The sequence below is a fragment of the Lonchura striata genome, chromosome 10, assembly GCF_046129695.1.
Source record: "Lonchura striata isolate bLonStr1 chromosome 10, bLonStr1.mat, whole genome shotgun sequence".
Taxonomy (NCBI): Eukaryota; Metazoa; Chordata; class Aves; order Passeriformes; family Estrildidae; genus Lonchura; species Lonchura striata.
This window is the reverse complement of record NC_134612.1, coordinates 4,352,379-4,372,554: the sequence shown is the minus strand read 5'-3', so window position 1 is coordinate 4,372,554 and position 20,176 is coordinate 4,352,379. Positions and strand designations below refer to the sequence as shown.

Genomic DNA, 20,176 nt, shown 5'->3' with positions numbered 1-20,176 from the left:
GGCTCTACCCGGGTGAAAGCTGAGGTCCCAGTCCCGGTGGAGGGCGGGAGCGGCTCTACCCGGGTGAAAGCTGAGGGCACTGCCCGGATAAGGGCTGAGGGCTGTACCCGGGTGAGGTCCCAGTCCCGGTGGAGGGCGGGAGCGGCTCTACCCGGGTGAGAGCTGAGGTCCCAGTCCCGGTGGAGGGCGGGCACGGCTCTACCCGGGTGAAAGCCGAGGTCCCAGTCCCGGTGGAGGGTGGGAGCGGCTCTACCCGGGTGAGAGCTGAGGTCCCAGTCCCGGTGGAGGGCGGGAGCGGCTCTCTCCTCCGTGCGGGCTGAGGGCGCGGCTGCTTGTCCCTCTCTGAAGGGCGGCGGCCGGTTCTGTCCTGGGCGCTGCTGAGGATAAAGGAGCTCGGCTGCCGCTGTGGGCACGGAGGAGAAGCAGCGGGAGCAGGGAGGCTGAGTGCCAACTAAACAGCTCTCAGAGGTGTGTTTAAGCTCGCTCAGTAATTAGCTGCTTTTTGAGAGGGAGAGCAGCGGGATGCTGAACGTGGTATGTATGAACAGAGGGCAAACAGCTGCGACAGACCGAGACTGCAAGTCCCTAACAGGAGGGTGTACCCAGGTGGGGTCAGCCTCTTCCCACAGGCGACGACAGGACACAGTATTAAGGTGGGCCAGGGGAGGCTTGTGTTGAATATCATGGATTTCTCCACTGAAAGGATGATTAGACATTGAAGTGGGCTGCCTAGGGAGGTGGTGGGGTCACCGTCCCTGGAGGTGTTTGAGGAAAGATTGGAGGTGGCGCTCGGTGGATGGTCTAGTTGACATGGTGGTTTTCACTCAAAGGTTGGACTCAATGACCTTAGAGGTCTTTTCCAACCTAATCAATTGTGTGATCATGAACCCAAAGTCTTACAAGGCACAAAGCAGGGCCCAAGAGCAGGAGTGTGGGGACACCGAGGGAAACAGTACTCGCCCTTCACGTGAGCAAACTCTTCTGCTCTGTTCTTTAAGAAATAACCAAAGAGCTCAAAGCTGCACTGGTGCCCCTCACCAGTCTGCACAGCAGCATCCGCCTGCCCAGGGGCACCCAGACATCAAATGCATCTTCCTTCACACCAGTGGGTCAGGCAGCTACAAACAACTTCATTTCACTACCAGAACATCCTCCAGCTGGACAGCAAACTCTAACCTTAGGAAAATTGTGACTGTGCCAGAATTTCTGTCTAGCTTACTGTGATTAATAGACTTCAGGCTGTAAGGAGGGAGTATTGATATCATAAATAACATACTTCATAAGGAAGGTTAATTTTCAGACTATCCAGAAGCAATCTACAGACCCTTAAAAGTCATAGGCAGGCTGAAAATGAAGATAATTCTCCCAACACTGCCAGCAAAATAACTTGTGGAGCAATGTTTTCCCTAGGGAGCTCACATGTAAGTGCCTAATTGAAGACTCTTAAAGTAATCATCTTATTAGCCCTTACTATGTCATCCTGTGCCCTTAAAGAAAGACAAAAATAGACTGTTGAAGGATTTATTATGAAAACACTCCTATTCTCATAAACTTGTATCTGAGCCTAGGTGAATGGTAAAGGAATGAATTAAAAATAAATTAGAAGAATATGAAGAGATCAAATAATAGATTTTTAATATTTTCTATCTGGATAATGAGCATAGCAGAGAAACTGGAAAATAATTTTCTAAGTGATACAAGCAGAAAGACATTCAGGAAGATGGAATGGAAATATCTTGGGGAACATCTGGCAAATTAAACAATTTCAATTAGGCTTACGAGAAAACAAGGAAATCCATGCCAGATTGAGGAGAGAAGCATTTAAAATCACTTGGAATCCTGATGGCTTCTCAAATAACCTGTCAACTCTGAGCATTGTAATTCTCAGAGCAGTAGGCAGCTCACAGAAGTTTAAGTTATCAATTCCCCTTTTTGTTTTCCCCCAAGGAAAACAAAACTTCTACTTAAGTGTACAAAAACAAGATTTTACAGATGCAGTTAAAGAGGCTATCATGAAAGATTAATTTTATTATCACCGATGTGTTTGGTTAAGGTATCAAGAGCAAAATAAAAATGTTCCTGAATGGAAAGTGCTTCACCCACCTTTTTTTTTTTTTTTTTTTTGGTTTTTTTTTTAGGAATTTAAAAAATAAACTTATAAACCCCATAGTAAATATTGCTCAGCTGCTGCAACAAACCAAACATAGCAGAGTACCTGACCTTTTGTTATTTTTAAAATGCACTGGCTTCTTCCTCACCAATAATGACTGTTTTGGCATTTATGGATGAAATATGCGTAGAAAAGTAAGGTGAGGTTGATTAAAATAGTCACTGACTAAAGGAACTTTCAGGCAGCTTTACTGGTGACATCCTAAAATAAACCTATTGGAAAAAAACACTTGGCCAAATGTAATTTATCATGAACCAAGTCTCTAATATTCCATATTCCAGGCCAAAAAGCTTTGATCCTTGCTGGAGGTATTGAGGAGCAGATTGTAAGACAGACCTATCATGGTAATTCCTGTGTTGCCACAGTCTAAACACAGCTCCTGGAATAACTCATTGCATCTACACAGACCTTACAAAGTGCTCAGCTAAACATCTCCCTGTAATCAAATGTAGGAACAACAAGGATATCCTGTTACCAGCACAAATCTATTTTGTAATATGCTTTCCTTCTAATTCATCAGGAGAAATCTGGTTTTTAATAGGAGTTTTTTAAGCTTTCCAACAGTAATTATGTATTTTCTGTGGAGTGCCAGTGTGATGGCAGATCCTTGTGGAGATAACCACTGAGAGCACCGTGTGCCACTGTAGCCAGCATTGTACAGATGTGTGTGATTTTCATCTATGAACTTAAAGTATAACTCTTCAGGTTTAGGTCTTTACACCATTTTACCTTTATTTTTACTCCATTTAAAATGATATATCCAAACTCATAATGAACAAACATGTATGAGCAAAGTTATATTAATATCCACTAATAAAGTCATAGTAAGACTCTGAATGCAAAACTGCATGATCTGTTAAGTTTTTAAATACATATATGGCATTATCAACTAGTTGGATAATAAATAATTTATGTCAGAATTAATATGACTGTAAGAGCACTCTAGCTGACCATAGAAAATATATGGTTCAATAATCTGGATATTGTTCAGTTTGTAGAATTATAAGTTTAAATAACATGGTAGCAATACTCTCCTATGCTTGCTGTGTTTTTAGAGGGATCATCAAACACATTCACAAGTCATCTTTTCCCAGACAGTGGCAAAACCACCTCAGGAACTTCCCTATCCTACTGCTCCTTGTGCTATCAGTGTATGTGTTAATTTATACCTACACAACCTATAGTTATACCTATATACACCTATATAATATATATAGGTATATATACCTATACAGCTCAATTTATTGTGTTGTATAGGTAAGTGTTCTGATTTTCATTTTTATCTTCAAGGTAAAAATGGCATTTCTCCATCACAGATAAAACAAATTTCTTTTTTGTGTTAAATAAAATGCTAGTATTCTTCGTTGGAAGTATCCTCTAGAAGTTTCTGCCAATCTTTCTGTAATGTGGTTTGGTGCTAAATGACTAATTCATTTTGTTTCTTATTTCAAACAGAAGTAACAACAGAAGAAACTGTTTCCAGGAGAATTATCCTGGTTTATATTTAGCCTGGATTGACCTATTTCAGTGTGCAGTCACATGCACACCCTTCTACCTGGCCTCATCCTCCCTGTGAGCTGCTGAGTGTTCTTGTGGTTATGGAATGCAATGTGCATATAAGAACCTCTGATGAAAGACAGCAGGCAAAGATTTTATGTCTGATTCAACAGGAAAATAAACAAACAAAAAAAAATCAAGTAGGAGAAGCATATGACATGAAAATACACAAATTAAGCCACTGTATTCCTGCCAACAAAGCTGGGAGAACACACTTGGTAACTCCCCTGGGATAGAAGGGATATGAGTAACTTCAGAATTCACAAAGAAATTCAGCTGGAATCAACCTGGAAATCACATTAGTCACAGCACCCACCTCGCATTACCTAGGGGATTGACTTTGTAGCCTTCCTAGTACCAGCACCTGAAAACAGGTTTTTGCTTTATAGTTGTACTATGATGAATGAGCTTCTCAGGCATATTTAAGTCACAACTACCCTCCCCCTTGGTTTGGTTGGTGTTTTTTTAGGGTTTTACAACTGTTCATTGTCATCCAGGGCTGCCCTTCCCAAGACCCACAGGCAGAAAATGTAGCATTTCTAACTATACAGCTCCCATAGATAAAATGTTAACAATTATTTGAAAATGTATGGAAGAAACATATAAGCCAGAGATCCAATTCAAAACTATTCTACAATTCAGTTAATTCTGGCTCAAAGCAAACATTAAAATAGTAAGAATCTGGAAAGATGGGTGTTTTATTCCTCTGAAATAGTTTTTAGATCACCTGAAGACTATAGCCCTAAGGTATAGACAATTTGTTCTCAGTTCATTTTAGAAGACAAAACTCCAAAAGAACAATTCTGAGTTTCAGAAAGATTTAGAGTACTCTACATGTATGTACTTTATACATTTCACCATCATGACAACTGATAGAAAGTTATTGTCAAGCAAACATTATTTCAGGATACAAAGACACTGCTATGCCATTATTAATAAAATGTATTTAATATTTGGTTTTAATTTTCCTACTATTTTTTCTTGCTTTCTTGTAATGAGCCTATTTGATTATTGGTGTATTCCAGACAGCTGTCACCCCACTCTGGCAACCTCCCTGGTTCTGAATATGTGGTGTAATTTACAGGTTTGCTATTCATACAGGATTGCTATTGTCTGTCTGTCTAGATTAGAACAATTTCATCTTATCCCCCATAAAGGCTGTGAGGAATTGTATAAAGAGGACAGTACAAGTAATTTTTATCCATTATGATTTATTCTCTACAATACTTCATTAGAGGATAGAGTTCAATTATTTACACTCAGAAATTATTATATAGGTAGGAGGCAACCAAGTGTAATATAAAGAATTGGTCTGACGTCTCTGCACTGTAGGTCAAAAGAGGTCTCCTGCTTTAAGGAAATAAATTAACCAAAAAAACCCCAATAAAACAACATGTAATTTCTGAATACAAACAGAAAACAGCACTAATAGTCAGTGAAGACTGCAGAGGTTTGTTAATGTACTATGAAAAGAAATTATCCTGTGCAAAGGTTAAAATGAACTCTTAGATTTCCTTACAGACTTTTTTTTGTTCTGATAAATTGTAGATATGTGATATTTTGACCATATAACATTCCCAAACTGAAATGGCTTCAGTTGAGATTGACTGTTGAACAACATGGAAAAAAAAATTAAGAACCTCACAGTGGAAACATTTCAACACTGACATACTCCAGTGATCAAAGACATTCTCCTGTAGTTACCATAAAACAAAGACATTTCATCATTGCAGTGAGATTATTTATCAGTTGTGGTTGTCATGAGAATAAGCCCTTCTAGACCAAAAGGCACTTGCTTCTAAGGATGAGTTAATCCAGATCAGACCAGGTAACAGTTGCTTTGAGGAGTAGTTCTAACCAGCTGTCCCAGCCAAGCAAACACAGAGAAAATCTCACATCAATTGGCCAATTTTGGTTGTCTCCATCTTGAGGCAATTCAAACTACAGTTTGTGCCCAATTCACCTCTTTCATCCTTATGCATAGCTGCCATGTAATGATCTAGAAACGGGATTATTTCCTGAGACCACCTGTCCTTGCCATACATTTCTCTGAGCTGACTTAGCTATTGACACAGTTTTCAACTGATTTTATAGCTGGACCCTTATGGGACTAATGCTGAGAGGACCTGTTCCTTAGGCAGCAGACCAATGTTTCTGATCTGCCAGCTTCTCTTCTCACTGCAACAAGACAAGAACACAGTACATATTTAGAGGCATTTATGTTTTGTTTGTGTTTTTTTAAACAGACTGAGTGGGGAAATAGAAGTGGGAGAGGATAAGACTTCCCCAGTCCCAAATCACCTGTCCCACTTCAGGCTTAAGCCAACCAAGTTTCTCAATCCTAAAATTCTGTTCTTTAAAAAAATGACAGCTAACCCTCCCCACCCCACCCTTTAGTCATCCCCTAGTCAAAGAAACTGAAATCAGGAAAACACTATACACTGTTGAAGACACAGAACAGGGCAAACACCTGAAAAAGAAACAGTATAGTTGAAAAGCCTGGCACTGTACGCCTGCATGACCAGTCTCACCGAGCGTGCTCAGGGGTGAAGTTTTAGCACCATTTTTTGCCTTTTTTTAAACTTTTTAGAAATTAAATTCTAACATAGAACACTTGAACAGTAATGAGTGTAGCCCTATGTATCATACTGTTTGACAGCTGAAAGGTGAGTTGCCTGGAGCTGACCCCACCCTCCCCCATCACTACACGGCACCTGGGCGAGTAACTACAAACTGGAGTGGTTTGTAACGAGACTAATTTACTCTCAGCAGCAGGAAGTCACAAAACAATCCTTTCATCTTAAATTCTTTTCAACATTACAAGGAAAAAGTGTCAATTTGTAGGAATGACCCAATACGGAAGGAAAGCTGGGTCAGTATTGCACCAGTATCCAGAGGAATCCCCCTCACATCTCTCTCCTCCAGCAGAATTTACACCAATGTGAAGCAAAATGGCACAAGTTGTGCCTTGCTTCCTTAGGACCAGGAGCAGCACCCTGCAGTTCTCAGCTTCCTACCAGCCTTATTCCCTGCCAGACCACGGCATAATTTCAGGCTTCAAACACCAGCCAATTATAACACACAAGCAGGCTCAGAAGATGTGTGCAACCAAACAGCCATGACTCTGCTGTGCACTCGTGTTCTCTTCCCCGATCATTACTGAACCTCCAGAAGCTTGGAAAACCAACCAACCAACCCCACCCCCAACTGTATTCTGAAATCCAGTTAGCTCATTGAAAGAGTGTAATAATTTAGAGTTTATGACATCTGTCAATGATGCTGCAGAATACAACTGATAACTTCCCTTCAGAAAAGAGTATTCCTTGTGATCATCAACCACGGGAGAAGAAATACAGAATGCACACAAGTTCCATGCCATTTGGGTAATACAGATTTCCCCACTCAGCGCCTGGATGTGGCAATGACTAAGCTGAGTAAGATAAATCTCACCAGCAAAACTGAACAGCACCATTCCATGGGCCAGGAATAAAGTGGAACACTCACAGCCCCTAAGATCAGTAGTCATACTGGCCAGAGTGGCTGTTCTATCAAAAGGAAGGTCCCCAAGATTGTTAGCTTAAATTAAAACAAATTTCAGTCACTGGTCTCACTTGGACGACTACAGTCAATCTCTGCAAACCCCTCCCCAGCCCTAATCTTATCTCTTACAAATATTTGGAAACAAAATTTGGTCGAAACAAAGACTGTCCAGGGACACTCGAGGATCCTCTCCTCTGCATACACAGCATGTGCCATGTCGCTCTCTTACAGGCAAAACAGCATTGTATTTCATAGCAGGCTTCATCACCAAGAACCCAACCTGCCAAGGATCTGAGCCTTAAAGCCTTCAAGGGTTTACTTAAACAAAGGATTAATTTTTCACATGTTTTCTGTCCATGAGGATGGGGTGCTATCCAGGTGTCCAACCCTCCCCAATATCATGATGTCCGCCTGTGATGCGTGGGGACTGCAATCAGCTCTCAGTTCACAACAGATACCAGAAGTTAAAAAAAAAAAAAAAAAATAACCTAAAAAAAGTTTTGTTGGACTCCGTTGCCCAGGCTGCCAGGGGAATGCTCCTACTTGATCTGGGGGGCTTCCATAACAAACAACTCAAGTTTCCAGAGTGTCAGTAGCACCCAGGAACAGATCAGTCCGAAGAAGCACTTTCACTCCTAAAGGTCTTCTGCACCTCACGACAGTTCGTAGGCATGGAGCCCCAATCCAACTGAACCCCCGCTCGGAGGGAAGGCTGAGATAAGGCTTGGGCCCCTGAAGTCCTGTCACGCTCTCACCCTCCCCCCAGGTCAGTGGGAAGGCAGACTTGGCAACGGAAGCTAGCATCATAAAATGGTGCAGTAATAGAAGTAACTGGACCAGGAAGAGGAGGCGTCTGCCCCGATGATGTCATAGCCGTTGGCAGCGACTGGGGAGTGGGACTGGTCATGCAGCCGTGTGTCAGGAGTAATGATTGTAGAGGGGAGGGGCATGAAGGGTGCCATTCTGGAAACAATGCTGGCGGGAGGCCATGTACTCTGCATAACTGATTGTCACCTTCTCACTGCGGTACCTGCGGGAACAGGCGGAAAAACGACGTCAGACTGCGCAACGTGGAGGGACTCGACGAAGAACATTCACCCCAGACTCCCCTTCAGCTCACAGCCAGTGGTGACCAAGAGGAACCCACTGACATGAATAACCTATTTGAGCTTGAATTAGCTCCAGTGCCCCGAAAGATAAGTCCTAATCAAGTTAATGATAATTAAAGGGATGCCTGAAGTGGCACACAAGAAATAAATGATCGGTTTGTATTCTTTTTTAACCACAAATTGCATGAAAAGCTTGCTGGAAGAAGATTCAACTACAGTGATTAAATAATCAGCATTTCACTATTGTTTACTTTTGTGGTTATTTTCACATTTGAAAAGGTGGTGAAAGAAATGGAGAGGTGGGTAAAGAGAGGTTTATTATAGCACATAAATTACTTAGTCCATGTTGTACAACCAGAATTCACAAAATGTGAAGTTCCTTTGCAGAGGCTGGAGTTTTCGAAGTTCTTCTAAAGCATATTAAATAACAGCCAGCTCCAAAGTGGTTGTGAGTTGCACTAAGATCACATTACGTGAGATTTTAATGAAAACCTTCATCCTGTCACCTCCTGTTAAAGAAAACCCTGCACACTCACCTCATTTCTCTAGAGGTAAAGAATGACTTGATAAATTAGTGTTTCTATATAAAACCAGACAGTCCCAATTTTTACTAACATAAAGGGGGCAGAAACCAATAGGACAGCTGGGGGTATAGAAAACTGGCCAAATTTGAGTGTGGTTTGGTTTTAAAACAGTTGCTACCTATGAATAGCCACAGTATTCACAGATTAGCACACTGAGAAAAGGAAGTTCATTGAAACTATAAAAAAAAAAAAAATCAACCTTTTCAACTGTCAAAGGTTCTGCTTCTGATCTTTCAAATATATAGTAATATTAAAACCAGTGACACTTAGAAAAATGCCAACTTTGATCCTGCATGGACCAAACATATTGTGCTTAATTCCATGTGCATTACATGCCTAACACATGGCATTTGTGATTTGGTCTTTCACACTACATATCCTCTGGAAGAGGCATAAAGACTTACATCAAGCACAAATATTTTAAATCACCCCTAAAACACTATAAAGTAAAATGAAAAGACAACAAATACATTTGCTTACCTGGTAAGTTTAATTGTTTTCCTAAAATCATTGGTAATGGGAGCCTTAAAGCCACCTTTCCTGAGTAAGGAGTCTATGGTCTGGATCTGATCCCAGTCTATTGAAAAATAGAAGCAAGGCAAATTTTTCAATATAAAAAAATATTTCAAAACCACAAGAGATGCATTAAAAGGACTCCAGAAAAACAAGCAACTAAACAGGAAACTCTGAGCTTTAGAAATCCTGGTGTTGAACTGGACATATATGGCCTGATGCATGCACACTATCTGCACATGCCTACCCCTTTAAACTCATACTGGAGCTGGTCTATGAAAGAGCAATTCCATTTTCCATTCCATGTCTTCTTATAAAGGTCTGTGCCTTGTGACTGTTGCAGAGACCCTGAAGTTTTTCATCATGTGCCACTTAGCTCCCTTGAAAATAAGATAATACTAATCTCTTTACATAGACAAATTGGGATTGATGCTCTAGTGATAGCACAGTGCACTGCTATGTGAGAGATCAGAGTTAAAATTCCTACCTTAGTCTTTTGCCCCAGAGCCAGGAGGATGCGACCACTCCACTCTGCTAGGTGGAGGAAAGGAGGAGGCAATATTTTGAGCAGTTACCATGGTGACCACTACTCTATTTGAGTGGGAAGTGTGTTCCAGAGGGGCTGTGTTTCTAGCCCTCCTCTGGAGGATGCTACTTTAGCAAGAATGAGGAGGAAAGTGACTCTCCTGTTGGTACTGTGCAGCGTGCAGTTATCCTAGTTGGTGGGAGAAACATAGAAGAGGAAAGATGCAATGCTGAATGAGGCTGGAAGATCCATACTTTGAGATCCTCTAGTTCTTCAGCCCTAAAATATTCTGGCACTAAAATACAGCTGTGCAAAGATATGGGATGAGAGACAGGCCAGATGAAAACCCAGCAGCAACTGTATCACATGTCAATTGTCAAGATTAAGCCTGGTGGTTCCATGGCACCACTATGAGGACAGCATTGTATTCCATGCCCCACATCGATAGATTTTTACCCAATTCTGTGACACAGTGTGTTGACATGTTTGGCTGCCATCTCAAACCCACCTTGTTCCTTAGCAACCTCAGGTAAATACGTGGCTGTGCGTTTGACACCTTTCTCATTGATGAACTCTATTCTGATCCCATGGATTCCAACCTATAGATGGAAATGAACAGCCAGATAAGAGGTGTTTGCTAGCACTGAGCCCATGACTGAGTTGTCATTCCCACAACACTGTGCATCTCTCTCTCCCTCTGGACAGTTTGGCTTTTGCCTGGGTAAGGTCATTCTCTTCCCCACTCTCTGCTCTTGCCTGGCAGGTCTCACAAGGAGCTCACAGCCACCCTTCTCAGACAAGCCTCACCAGTGGCCCTGCCACTTCTCCTGAGCTAAGTCCTGACAGTTTTCCATCTCTTGTGTCACTCAACAGAGATAAAATCTCTGCATGCAGGAATGATGCCTAAAATTACCCAACTAAAAAGTCCATATATATATTCTTCTTAAATGAAATACACTTCATTGTACAAGGTCCTAAAAACCATTCATACCTTTGGTCTCAACTACTTTTTATTTCCAGTTCCTATCTACACCATCAAAATACTTCCCAAGTTTTTATACAAGTATTTACACCCATTTCCTATTGGCCCAAGTCCATGAACCACTTTCATGTTTCTTTTATTCCCATTCAGATCTCCCCCAACCAAAAGCATATTGCTAGGCCATCCTGTTCCTTCCTTCTAGTTCTCCAGCCCTATTTCTTCTATTCCCAGTCTTCTATCCCCATACATCCCTGTAATGAAGGAGATACATCACCATGTACTAACCCGAACCCGAATGGAACGAGAGAGTGATGCAGAGTTCCAAATGCACCTGTTCTCACCTCCCAGTCCAGGTAGTCACTGGCATCCTCAAAGTTAGTGAGGAGGGAGACAGAGCAGAAGAGTTTGGGCAGCTCCTCGCGGGTCAGGGGGGGAAATCGGCTGTCCTTAAGTGCACTAAAGGGAAGAGAAAATACATCACCCAATACAAGCACCAAAATAAACTGTCAGATGCTCAATTATTTCCCCTTTTGATTATGCCTGCATGGAACATGCTGTCTGCTACTGCAGAGAAAATGATTTGCATCTCTCCCTAATCTAATGAACTGTAATACCAGTGGCAAGCTTCCTGATGCTGTCCAATGCCTACTGCAGGCAGAGAGAAATTACGTGCTACAGATGTCAAAACTGTTACTATGCAAGACAGATTTGACAGTAGCCTTAAAATGTCAACTGCAACTCACCGTTTGCAAAGATGTTCCACTACATCTTGATACATCACCTCACTGTAACTCTCATACACTCAGGTTTATTTCATCATGAAGCATATTACATTGAACTATGTTGATCCAACATCCTAACCTTGAATCCTTACAGATCTTCAGTGAACAAACTAATTTCATATTTATTTCATTTTTGGCAGTTACCTGGTTAATGTATATTCCCTGAGTCCTGAGTGAAGATTCATGGCTGAAAAGGTCCCGATGCAGCCACGAAGCCGCTTGTCTCGCCCCGTCTTCCACGTCACAAAGAGTGGACTGAAAAGGCAGAAAAGGAAAGAAACCCTCCAGCCTCTACAGATATTTGGCTGCTAAGGGGAAACAACCAAGGTATGAAAGAGCCCCATGCCTTTGCTTTCTCTCCCTCCAGATGAGACAAGTTAGCTTTTTATACTACCACTTCTATAAATCCGATTTGGAGTAAAAGCTTTTGTTTTTGCTTTTTAAGGAATGAAAAGAAAACCAGATTTTTTTTCTCCCTGTTATTTCCATGAGGATCTGACTTCTGGGTCCATCCCTAAGGCTCAAGCAGTTTATGTCCACCTCTTTTGCTTACCTTACATTTGAATTGTATTTATACATATTTTATCCTCTTGAAAACATATCTAAAACACTATTGTTCCTACTCATACATCACCTGGATTTCCACTTTCCTGTCTACCATCACAAATTTATAGGCACAACAGTAGATTCTCAAACTCAGCAGGCTCATTTCAAGCTGTTCAACTCCAACTCCTGATTAGGCCTTAAAGAATAGCAAGTTCAAAATAATAGAGCTCTATGAAGAGATAAACAGGTAAAGATGACTGTGAACATTAAATACAAAAAAATTAACTTCTACAGAAGTGAGTGGAATTGCAAAGAGCTGTACAGAGAAGCACTAAAAGGACAGTGGTGGTTGCAGCTCTACATGAATGTCCAAACATCTGCAAAATTCTGTAAGGCAACTGATAATGGTGACCTAATTATAAAAACAGGATGAGTGATTCTGTGACTTGTTCAGAGTACTGAATGCAAGACATCAGTCTGTGGCTTTCTACTGAACTTTAAGCAATATGATAACATATGATTTTCTGAGATTAAAACAACATTGACAGGAGTTTTGAACCATCAAGACTGATTTGACAGCATAGCTCAGACACTTACTTTCTTCAAACTCTTGAAGCTTTTGTGAGCAATGTACCTCTGCAACAAACCCTTACAAAAATACCAAGAGGTTCTGTTCAGACAACAAAACCAGCATGGATGATTGCTCAAACATAGCAACAGAACTTCTTATGCCCGAGTAGTGAGAACACCATTTAAACTGTAGGAATAAATCAATGAATGCCCAGTGACGTTCCTCAGAGCAGAATGGAACTAAATCCATCACAGCATAAAATCATCATTCAGGATCTAGTCACCAACTGTGACCAATGGCAAAAGTACTGCCCAAAAGAGCAATTAGCCCTTGAGTGATAATTGTGAAGGACTTTGCCCACAGAGGAAGTGGAAACACCCTTCCACACCCAACAACAACCTCAAGGGGATTTACTGTTCTAGTTTTCCAGTAACACTTCGAGGCAACTAAAGGATATAATTTTTCTACATTTTAATCTATCATGTGTTGAAAGAGCAAACAGAAAAAGAATATAAGAAAATACATCAGAAAACTTAAAAAAAATATACTAAACTTACGCAGGAAATCTCTGAAAAGCACTACTGTCACAAGTTCAGTGGAAATTTACCTTAATCTAATAAAAATTTTGAAAGTACTTGCTCAGGCCATGTGACACTCAACCCAAAGAGAAAAAGCAAGGGAGAACATAAAAACCATCACTCACAGAATACAAACCTAAGCAAATTCCCCTTAAATTCAAATTGTAGGTTCACAGTTTCAATTTACCTCTTTCCCCTTCCAAAGGGAAAAAAAATCCCACAACCCATCTTTCCACTGGGCTGCAGCACAGCTTTATGCATCTATAATAGAAGAGGTATTATCAGAGGGGAGAGGATAATTGCTTTCAGAAGGCTGTATATTTTAAAATACCTTAAAGCACATTTAAAACCATTTTTCATTGTGGTCAGAAGAACTGAGGCATAAAAAAACCCCATATGATTCTGTACACATAGATAAAATTTCACTATTTTCACTGCAAAGAAGATGATGTTTCTGTCTCTGAAGAATAAATGCACTCAGCAAATTGCAGGTGCAGCTGACAATAAGGCCATTGTTCCAGAGCCCCTCCTTGAAAAGTGTTATTTCCCAGATGTACTGAGAAAAGTCACAACAATCTTTTGTCCATGTTCACCCAAGAGCATTTACTGGTAGTTTGCAGCCATATCCTCAGCAGATTATGTCAACTGTTTCTTCCCCAGCCACAACATTCCACTTTATATATGTTTGATGAGGATTTTTAGGCTGAGAGGAACTAAAACTAACAGCAACTAAAAATTAGCTTCATCAATTGCAACTACAAAGGGAATTTTAAAGTAGAAAAATACAGTTTGTTTGAGTCAGGGCTTAGCTTGTACTTGGGAAAAACCTGTTACAGAACAGATCTTATGATGCAAGTATCTTATTATTTGTCTTGTATGGCAACTAGAAACTTCCATGGTATAGTTTTAGCACCAGCTTCTAATACCTACTATTAAAAAAATCAACCTAAAGTACAAAAGTGGAAAAAGTAACCAACTACTTGCATAGGCTCCAATTTGTAATTACTTGCACTAACCTGATTAGTAAAGGGGATATTTCCTTCCTTTGCCAAGTTAATTCAGACATAACTAGGCTTGCAATGCCACTATCTCTCCATTGATCTGTGACCATCACTGCTAACACTGGATTAAGGGAATTGTACTTCACAGCTGTCTACTAGCTCCATAATTCCCATCAAGAGTGTTGTCCATGTGCACATCCCCTCGGGCTGGTGACTGAAATTCACGGGGTTTTCAATCCATAACTCTGTAACTTGCATGTTATTACACTGTTTATGCCAAATCCTGAGCTTCACACCTGCTTTTAGCTTTACTTTAAAGTTCAGCACCAGTTTAAAACCCAGTCTAAAAACAGGCCATGCCTCTTTCTATTCAATCAACAGGCTCTTCTCTGTCTGTCCTGAGAGACTCCTGGTATAAACCTTTGTTTTGTCCTAAGATCTCTTATATTGACATTAATTATGTCAGAAAAGGCCACAATTAAAATTATTTCTGTATGTTCACTTTGCTTACTCCTGTGTTTGATGACATTTGGCTTGAAATTAATTACAAGATTGTCTCAAGTGGGGCAGTTCTGCCTTGTGTGCTGCCCTCCAAGAGAGCAAACCCCATGCTCTTCCCTGGGGTATGCCCATTTCCTAGGAGCAACAGAATAAATGCTGAAACACAAGAAAATCCAGGTAAGCATTTGCTGACAGGGGAAGAGAAAGGAAGGGCTGTGGTGTGGTTGATGTGGTTTGTTGGTGTGCTGATCTAATAGACTTGTAATCATGAGCACTGAAATAACCAGTGAACAATTTTTAACTTTTCAAATCTGGGCATGAAATTCAACCAGCTGCTATTCCCCAAAGGACATCCTTTTTGATACTAGTCAACAGAAAAAGCAACAAAATCCAGCCAGAAATCTCCTCTGACACCAAAAGAATGCAGCTCTATAAAACCATCCCTCTTACCGGCTTAACAGAACCACAGCAAGTAACTCTTTGCACTCCAAGTGACAAAACAAACAGCAGACTGACACCAAATGCTCCAAAGGGAGCCCACTCAGTGTAGGTATGAATACCAGAAATATTTCAGCCTGCGGAGTCCCTGGAATTCTTTGATATCCTAGTCCAGAGCATTTCTCTGTTAATTTGTATTTACAGTATTAAACAGCTTACTCTGCGGCAGCATTCAGAGCATGTATCCATAATCCAGCAGGAATAATAACTGCATGGAAGCACAACCTACATCCACCCTGACAGCAGAAAGGTGGGCAGACATTGAATACACAGAAAGAAAGTCCTTGACCTGTTTAAGCCTTTGTTCCTTACATCAATTTAAAATTCATTAGCTTAAATTAAGGATGTCAGCAACTTTTTATTTTATCTATTGTTCTGGAGGAGGCCCCGGAGGAGTGTCAGAAGGTCCATCTGTCACTGATCTTTCCCATAAAATTCTTCTAACAAACATTTTAACAACATTAACATTTCCACACCTACGCAGTCAACCTTCAGATAAACATTAGCTAAATCTCACCAAAGTGAAACAGCTTCATAAATCTTTCTCCTCACTTCTGTTCATACACATCTCCTTTCCTCCTAACCTTGGTATCGTCCTTGAAAGTTAACTCTCTTTTCAGTGCTGGCTTCATGGTTGGACTCAAAGGTTTTTCCAACTTAAATGATCCTAGGATTTCTCCTCACATTGCCCAGCTAGCGTGATCTCCCTGACACATCTTCTATAACTGGTAATTTTTAGATTCCCCTCCCTGCTAAACCCATTCACTTGGAGAGCTGAAAACTTCTTTGAGTGTCCTTGTCCAACCCTCACCAGCCCAGCATTTGTTTCAGGATGAACTGGAAACTTGTTCGAACTTCAACTTCCTACTTTATTCCCTTTCCATTTGCTTTGCAGAAGGAAGTCTCCTCCCTTCTCCAAGTCAATGTTCCACATCAGAAACTGGAGCTTTTTCAAATTAATGACATTATTTAACTGTTTTTTTAGTACAATTTTGTAGGTGGTACTACTTAGTTAATTTTTTGCAGAGGAATCTTCTTACAAAGCAGGGGACAAACTTTACCAGAACATTACCATGAAGTGGGCTTGCACTCCTCCACAAAGAACACAGTGCCTCATGGAACACACCAGACTGTGAGCTGAAGAAGCACCACACCTTTTCACACTTGGCCTAGCTCTTTCTGTAAAGCTGAGCATTTTCTCTCTCGAAGGACACTCTTTAAAGCTCACTCACCTCCACCAACAAACAGCACTTCAATCTTTTGTGCACTTACAGTGCACCCTTTTGTTCCCAGCAGACAAAGTAAGGAGCAGAGTGCCCACCTTTCTCCCTGCACACCACCCTTCCCACCCCCCAGAGGAAACCCTTCACCCTTCCCCAACCACAGCACAGCTCTGGAAGGTGTTTCCCAGCTTTGCTCCCACATAAGGATGTACTCACTAGGGGTCGTTGGTAAATCGAGGAAGCCGTGGCTGAGGGAACCCGTAGAGATGACAGTAGAGTACATCAAAGCAGTAGCAGCACATCTCTGCTGTCACCACCAGATTCTTGGTGCTGTTGGCAGTTCCATTGGGCCGAGTAAGTGGGCTCAGAGCTCCTGAAGTGGGATTCATTCGAGTAATTGGGGAATTTCCTGGGCCCAAAGTCAAGTCAGATACGTTCTCCCTTCCATTATTCCCATCTGTATGCTGGTGGTTCTGAAGAGGACCTGAACTGGAGCTTGGTACAGTTGTGGTCTGATTCCCATGACTGTGCGTTCCACTCCCAGACAATTTGGGCTTCTTCACCCCACAACAGCCAGCTGCCAGCTTGGGCTCAAGTGGAGGAACACAGCGTCTTTTTCCCATCCTGCTTCAAAACTCGCTGCCTGGAGCACTGCAGAACCCTGGCACGGAGGGGTGGGGAGGGGGGAAAAGCATTACACAGAGAGTTACAGGTGAAAAACCAACAGCTGCTTCCTTGCTTCTGCCACAAACAGCGGAAGAAAACCCTTCAAGGCACGTGACCAAATACAGCACTAAAGGCAGCTCAGCAGAATGGGTGTTTTCACACATAGATTGGAAGAGCATGGACACAACATGCATGCAGTCACACTTTCCAAGGTACTGAACACTTTAATAGGCGGCTCATCACAAAAAACAGTCACCAGAGTTCCCATAAAAAGAACAAAACTGTGGGAAAACATAAGGAAAAAAGACTTGGGACTACAGATATACCCTAGCCACCACTTTTCCTGCTCACCCAATCCTCCTCAGTCAATACCTGCACCAGTGGAAAAAAAAAGTGCATTTCCCTTCCCTGTTCCTGAGAGAAGAGTGACAGCAGCCCAAAATGACACCTTTGGGGCTGGACTCCCAGGGCTCCAGGTTGCCCTTGATTTAGCACTGGCAACATCAAAGAGGAGCTAAAAGCACTGAAACCACCATTTTCTAAACTACAGACTATTTTCCAGACCACAGACTGGAATCTGCATTTACTTTCTGGTCTGGGTGAATGAATACAGCTCCCAAATAAACATGCCGGGGGTACAGGCAAGATGTGCATGACAGGAAGAGCTGAAGCCAGCACAGTCTGAACAGAGAAAAGTGATAATAGCAGGAAACAGGCATGGTATAAAAAAACCCAACAACCCAGAAGAGTGTTTTGTCTGCAAAGACAAGAATATTAGCTCATGCAGCACAAGAAGGGGCGGAACAAACACAGGGAGGAAAGGCTGTGCAGACAGAGATGAACAAACATGATAGGCAAGGGTTACAGGTCAGCGGCAGGAGCTTAAACGCCAACATCACCGCGAGATCGGAATACACCGGGGGAGAGAAAACAGTCTGTCAAATGGGGCTCAAAGCACGGGCACGTGAGTCACAGAGAACACCACGGGGGACTGAAGTCACACTCAGCTCTCAGGAGCACCAGGGAACTACTGTGACCACCAGAGCAGCCCTCCAACCCTCCCAAGCCGGGAGCACAAACGCGGGGCTGGGGGGTGAGGGATGACACGCACTGAAATTCGGGTTGTGACAACTCCCTCCTTCCTCTGCACGTGCAAAGACAGCAAACTTTGTTCGTGAAGTTTCACCGGTCACAGCAGGAGTCACAGGACTCTGAACTGAACCAGAACTGCTGTAAAGGGTGTTGAGAGGTGCACCTCGCATGCCCGCAGTGCTTGCTCTGCTTAGGAATCCTCACCTCAAGGTTTTAGAAAGATCATAAGGAAGAGTTTACCAGACCTAAGGAAAAGGATAATTTTTTTCTTTGATCTCTACTTTTGCAATAATAATAAAATTTTTTAAAAACAAAAAGAAATCAAACCAGGTAAAAGAAAAGTAAAACTTTGACAAAGCAACCCTGTAAATTCTTCACTGCCTATTTAAAGTAACCTGCTCTGCCTCTTTGAGGGTGCTGAGCCTTATGAGCCTTCCTCAGTTACCACTGCCGGCTCAGCCGCATTGGGGAAAATAAATCATTATTTACTTATCTGGAAGCACAACACTTGATTCAAGATCGGAGACGTGGCAGGGACAGGGGGAGAGCTCCCCTCCCTTCTCCCCTCCTCTGCAGCAGGGGCCTAACAAAGGCGGCCGCTCGGCTCCAGCCCCGCTTCCCGGGAGCTTCCCGGGAGCGCCCCGCGGGCGGGCGGGCGGGGGGCGCCCCGGGGCACCGCCGGGCTCGGGCACACAAACTTTGCGGGGCGCCCGGGGGTGCCGCAGCCCGCTCCGGCCCGGGAACACCCCGGGGCCGCGCCGTGCCCCGGCCCGACCCCCCGAGCAGCGCCGGGGCCGCCAGGGGGCGCCGCGGAGCGGGACCCCCCTGCGGCCTCCCCCAGCCCGGGCCGGGCGGGCGGCGGGGCCCCTCCACCCGCGCCCCCCTCACACCCCCGGCGGTCACCCACCTCCTGCACCCGTCCCGGCTTCTCCTCCGCCTCAGCCCCGCCGCCGCCGCTGCTGCCCCGCAGCCTTCTGCCGCCTCATGGGGCCATGGGCCTGGGCGAGGCTCCCCGGAGAAGCGGGCCCGGCGGGCGGGGGAGCGGGCAGGGCCCGCCGCGGCCGGGGCTTCCCGGGGCGGCCGGAGGACCGGAGCGAGGCCGCGGGCAGGTCCGCCGCTATCCCGGCAGCCTCCTCCTCCTCCTCCTCCTCCCGGCCGTGAGGTAATGAGGGACGGACACTCATAGTCCGCCAGCCTCCCGGCGGCGCCAACACAGCCAAGGGCCCGGGGCGGCCGCTCTGCCCCACGCAGAAACCATAGAGACGCGCGCTTCCGCGCCCGCCCCGTCACGTGAGCACCGCACGTGCGGGAACAAACAGTTCCGGGGACCGGGACGTCACCCGGCGGCAGCGCCGCGCTGCCATTGGCCAGCGGGGCGATGACGGCATGAGGGGGCGGGGCGCGAGGCGGGGAGCGTCCATTGCGCGGCTCCAAGCGGGGGGGAGGCTTTCCTTCCTTTGCTCCCCCCTCGGTGCGGCCCGGCGCGCTGAGGGCGGTCCGTGTGAGGGGAGAGCGGGCGGTGTGAGGGGACAGCGGTCCGTGTGAGGGGAGAGCGGGCGGTGTGAGGGCAGAGCGGTCCGTGTGAGGGCAGAGCGGGCGGTGTGAGGGGACAGCGGGCGGTGTGAGGGGACAGCGGTCCGTGTGAGGGCAGAGCGGGCGGTGTGAGGGCAGAGCGGGCGGTGTGAGGGCAGAGCGGTCCGTGTGAGGGCAGAGCGGGCGGTGTGAAGGGACAGCGGT

At 43.9% G+C, this 20,176-nt stretch overlaps 1 protein-coding gene across 3 annotated transcripts; it reads right to left on the bottom strand.

Moving 5' to 3' along the window:
* Positions 1-4,927: 4,927 nt before the first annotated feature.
* On the bottom strand, positions 4,928-19,516 carry AMMECR1L (AMMECR1 like). Of its 3 annotated transcripts, XM_021538036.3 has the most exons (7): positions 19,347-19,516; positions 16,898-17,342; positions 11,908-12,018; positions 11,323-11,437; positions 10,508-10,598; positions 9,441-9,537; positions 4,928-8,297 (listed from the first exon to the last, which is right to left on the bottom strand). In XM_021538036.3, the coding sequence occupies exons 2-7, from the start codon at positions 17,302-17,304 to the stop codon at positions 8,186-8,188; spliced, it is 933 nt and encodes a 310-aa protein (XP_021393711.1). In that variant the 5' UTR covers positions 17,305-17,342; positions 19,347-19,516; the 3' UTR covers positions 4,928-8,185. The 3 variants fall into 3 exon arrangements, with proteins under 3 accessions (XP_021393711.1, XP_077641694.1, XP_077641695.1); XM_077785568.1 differs by lacking the exon at positions 19,347-19,516 and having other exon boundaries at positions 16,898-18,406; XM_077785569.1 differs by lacking the exons at positions 4,928-8,297; positions 9,441-9,537 and having other exon boundaries at positions 9,935-10,598.
* Between the last annotated feature and the right edge of the window lie 660 nt (positions 19,517-20,176).